General features: G+C 36.0%; 1 protein-coding gene across 1 annotated transcript in view; it reads right to left on the minus strand.

The window, feature by feature from the left end:
• The window catches only part of LOC103802057 (dynein heavy chain 5, axonemal-like), a 158,752-nt gene that overhangs the window by 123,280 nt on the left and 30,535 nt on the right, over positions 1 to 4,937 (minus strand). Inside the window, exons 25-29 of the mRNA XM_009074495.1 lie at positions 4,687 to 4,779; positions 3,327 to 3,530; positions 1,477 to 1,557; positions 989 to 1,393; positions 726 to 844 (exon numbers count right to left, since the gene is read on the minus strand). Coding sequence (XP_009072743.1) covers positions 726 to 844; positions 989 to 1,393; positions 1,477 to 1,557; positions 3,327 to 3,530; positions 4,687 to 4,779 — 902 coding nt within the window. The remainder of the gene's footprint in view (positions 1 to 725; positions 845 to 988; positions 1,394 to 1,476; positions 1,558 to 3,326; positions 3,531 to 4,686; positions 4,780 to 4,937) is intronic.

The following is a 4,937-nucleotide window of genomic DNA, read 5'->3' on the forward strand; positions in this document are numbered from 1 at the left end:
GGTTACCACTTGGACCACCAATGCAAAAGCACCTGCCCTAGAAGAGTATATATTCAAGGCCATCCAGGAGTGTGTGCTCTATGAGTGAACTGAATTCTGTTCATAACATCAAGGCAGCCTGCAGAGGCTGCACATAAAGCTCCTTCACACTGTGCACATGCTGTCGGTCAGCTGCAGATGTGAACTTCATCGACAAAAAACATACTCTGAGTGTATTGTCCTTGAACAATAACAATCACAGCAAGCCAAATCCTGTCTTTCCCACTTTGTTGCTAATGTAGGGGTGTCTAATGAAGCACAGCTATCCCACAGTTTAAACAAATTTTAAAAAATCCAACCTGCTAAAGTAAGCTTAGAAGTAAGCCTGAGTAAGACTCAGTGAACTTAGAAATACTCAGAACTGGAATCTCTAGTCACATCCAAGGCACTGCTTACATACTTAATATTAGATATCTGACAAAGTGCTTTGTTGAGTTTAGACTAATAAAAAATCTTTAAATTTGGATCCAGATTGAGATTTTTTTTCCTAGCATTGACATTTTGGGAATGAATCTGTGACAGTAAGAGTGTGGGCCCATCTTATATTAAACTGAAATTGGGCCTTTTTTTCAGGTGTCCTATATACACTGAGGCTATGCTGTGTTTATTTTCTGAAGCCCTTTAGATACACTGTTTTCAAACAATCACTAATGAAGTACAATTGTATGGTACCACAGGCGACATACTTTTCGTCATAGTCTTTGTAAAATTCTGCAGTATCAATCTGGAATTTTTGAACACCACTCAGTAAATCTGTTTTCATGTCTTGCTGTACCTTCAGCAGCAAGTCCTCAACTTGTCGTGCCTATATGTAGACAAAGAGGAAAAACAGGTATAAAAGAGGCAGAAAACAAAGAACAAAGCTTTAATTAGGAAAACAGATTTGTTCTAGCATTTCAGCATTATATCATATACATATAGGATTTGAGAAAAAAAACAGCTATGATACCTGTGTGTTTAGGTTCTTCCAGGCATAAGCCAATCCATCAACTCTTTCTGTATTTCCATCTTGAAAGAGCAGATTGCATTTATGAAGCACAGAATAAGATTCTTCAATAGGCCCAACTGTCATGTCAATTTTCATCTCATTCTCTCGAATTTCCTTTAGGGCTTCCATTGCTCCCCGTACATCATCAAGGTCATGGATAGGTCTGCTTAGCCTCTTGCTAGCATTTTCAATAAATGAATAAATTTCATCCATGTCTGCGGCAGACTTTTTGTTCAAAGCTAATCCAAATGTTCTTTGTCTTGAGCGACATTCCTGAATTAAAGCTATTTTCAATGACTCTGTTGCAATATCCACTGATTGCAATGCATAGTGATTGGGCAGTTCTCTGATTTGCATTTCTAATTGCTAGGAGAAACACAAGTGTTCAGCTTTTACTTTCACCACAATTTATCTGAACAGTTAATTTTTATTAAAGATTAAATACTTACAGAAAAGTATTTGATTTGAGTTTGGAATTCAGCTGTTGTTGGTTTAGTGTCTATAAATTCCTTCACATTTTCCTCTGGATCCTACATAAAAGAAGCTTATTTTAATTACTATTTAGCAATACCTACAGGGCACAGAAGTGCTGTACAAAAACAAATGTTCTCTATCTAAAAAAGAACTTAAGATATAAGCATTAATTTTTATAAACACAAATTATTTTACTTGAACAGCTTTTCCTGACTCTTTTTGTATAATACTCTTTAAAGAACTTGAAATCTATCTGTAACTCAAAAACTGGCACAGATCAGTACATTGCTATCAAATGTAGCTGCGAAAAATTGGCTGGGACTATTTCCTTCTCAGACCCCCTTTTGTCTACAACCCCCAAACATAGCTCACATCCTCTAACAGGTGTTTAAATGGTAGCAATCGTACTCAGCCATCTTCCCTCTTCCTGAAACACGGTATTTAACAGCAGTTTCTAGCTATGGATGGCCTGGCCATTTGGAGAAAGCACAGTTTGGCAGGAAAGGGCAGATCTAATGGAAAAGAGAGTATTTAGCTTGCTGAAGATTGTTTAAAGCCAAGAGAGTACAGAGCAACCTTTCTTTTCATAAGGTAGGCCAGTCTCTGCAGAGGTGAGAACTTCGGTGTCACCAGATCAACAAACGAGCTAGGTATTCTCAGTTCAATTACAGACAAATGATCTTCACCCAGCTCAGTGATGTTCCTCTACAGTCTGCACTGTGAGGTCCCTGAGAAGCTGTTCGCAGTTCTCTGGCCAATAATGAGTTACCAGTGACAGTTTCCAATGGTCTCACGGAGATTATGAAGATGTGGGGAACAGTGCCAACTCCTGAACAGATTAATTGACTGTTTTAAAAGATTTTAGTAAAAAAGAAACATCATGCTACTGCATCATCCAATCCATTTGTGTCTTATCTGGGTGAAAAGACATACCATCAACATGTGGTTAACTCAAACTGTATCTCAAAAAGCTGAGGTAACTAAGCATTAAGATTTGGAACTTTAGAAGCCATGAAGAGGTGAAAAATCCTCTCTCAGCCTGAACAAAAGAGACAGTTGCAGGAATGTGGTCACTTATGAGTTGATTTGGGAAGGAGAAGTTAACAGTGACCAGTTACAAAAACAAGGTTACTACAATTTTGATTGCCTCTTTCTCAATCTTTCTAAAGCCCCTTTTAAAGTTAGGACCAGTAGTTGTCCATCCACACAGAATTCAATTTCACTAGTCAGAATGTACACGAGGTTTTATTTCATGAAGTATCTCCTGCCAAAGCATTCCTCAGAGCTTTGCCCTTTATGTGACTGGACCCACTTCTTAATGAAGACAGCTCCATCAACCCAGATTCACTTCTGCTTTGGTATCCTTAATATGGAAAGATTTCCTAGATTTAGTTTATCTTTCTCTTTTTTTTTTTTAAGAAATAGAAAATTATCTTTCAGCAGTGGTTGCTCAAGAAGAACTAGTCAGTTTAATAATCAGGAATAGTTTTGTGGTCTGCAATTTCTCAGAGATTCTGCCAAATTATTCTTTTTTTAGAACCTATGCAGACAAGATGCTGTTAGAAAAATGCATAAGCATTTGAAAGCATGAGCTCATTCATGTTCCAACATTCATTTGTGTTCTGTTTTCTTTCTTAGATGGTTTAATTGGTAGAAAATTGCAAGTTCTGGTCAACACAAGAGCTGACAGAGGAGGAATTATGGGTATATGGAATCTACCATGAAACCAACACTTCCTACTGAGCAGACTCTTTATGCAACCAATAACATTTTTTTATTTAGAGTTCACAACATAGCAATATATTATTTTAAATAGGTATTGAACCTTGTTCCAGATGCCTGAAAATTCAGAAAAGCTGTTCAGAAGATCCAGTGCTTCAGTTTTAAGAGATAAAATTATTGTATTCAATTGGATCACCACTTTGTTTACATCCTTATGTTCCATGATCTGCTTGTCTAAAGGTTTCAGTGCCACCACCTTGGTGAGTTTGCTCTCATCGCCAGCCTCTACAGCAACAGCCTGTTCAGCCTGGTATAAATGAAAAAAAAATCATATGTCCACTAGTTTGTTTGGGATTTGTTTTTAAAATTATAGCATGCCCAGTAATTCACACATAATAATTACTTCTAGGAACAGACAGACAGTGCGAAGAAATTCTCCACAGGGAGACTCCCCGTTCTTAGCTTGGATTTTTACAGCATGATAGTTCTCGTGTAAAAGCTAATTTTATAAAGAATTGTCATGTGGAGCTCTATATTAATCATCTCTGAATTACATCAGTCAAATATGCACTATATACATGTACAATTGTACTGTTTTCTCCTCCTACACAACTACTCAGGTCTTCCTGCTTTCTTTAGTGTAGCCTTACAATCTATACCCATTCTTGGCCATAGAAAGTCCTGGAGGCAATGGAGAGTTGGAAATAAGCAAACAATTCTGCTTGACAGAACTGAATTCAGTCCACTTTCTCCAAGGTTTGTTTTTTGAATCATTATTTATTTACAGGACTTGAATGTTTTGGGGGTTTTGTCACTGAAATGAGCTGTTCTGTTTTTCATGTCAAATCAACAAAACAGGAAAATATTTTTGCAAAGACACTTTTCAGCACAGATCTACATAGACCTATATTTCATTGCCAGATTAAGGCTTTAAATTACCAATTAAGGCCATATGATTACTATTACTGTGCATTTTTACACTTGAAAAAATTTCTGTTTCTATCTATATGTATAACAGACCTTCCCAAGATTTTAGTGCTAATTTTAATGTAAGTTAAAATATTTATATTGTATTTATTTTAGCATTATATAGGTGCCATAAACAGCCCAGAAGTTTAACTTAAAATATTGTTTTTGCCTGGAAAGACTGATAATAATTTATATTCAGCCAGTAGTACCTATGGGTAATGTTTGTTTTACACTATCATCGTCATAGTTGAACAGTAGTGAAGATTATTTTTTAAGCAACTTTCAATTTCAATATTAGAAACCACCAAACATAAGGTTTATGAATTATTACTCTTATGTTTAATTACTTGGTGAATATATATAAAAAACTAGATTTCCACTTAACAGGAAGACTCACCAGGTAACAAGTCAAGGTGTTGGTACAGAATATAATCTTAAGAAATGTTATAACCAAAATGCAGATTTTTTTTTAATAATCAAAATAAAGTACTCACCTGCTGCTGTTTATGATGTAAGTAAGCAAATTTCCACAGAGGAATACCTTTGGCTATCGATAATATGGTGTTTACTACTTTGTTTACAGCACTCTGAAAAAGGCAAAACATTCACCTTGAGCACACAGAGATACCATGACAAATAAGGGGCGAGGGAGGAACCTCCAAACAATAACAAAATTGAAAAATTTTACCTCAATCTTTACAGGAAATAAGCATGAAGTAGGATCACCCAAAAATACATTTGCTAA

The sequence above is a fragment of the Acanthisitta chloris genome, unplaced genomic scaffold (genome assembly GCF_000695815.1).
Source record: "Acanthisitta chloris isolate BGI_N310 unplaced genomic scaffold, ASM69581v1 scaffold8785, whole genome shotgun sequence".
NCBI classification, from domain to species: Eukaryota; Metazoa; Chordata; class Aves; order Passeriformes; family Acanthisittidae; genus Acanthisitta; species Acanthisitta chloris.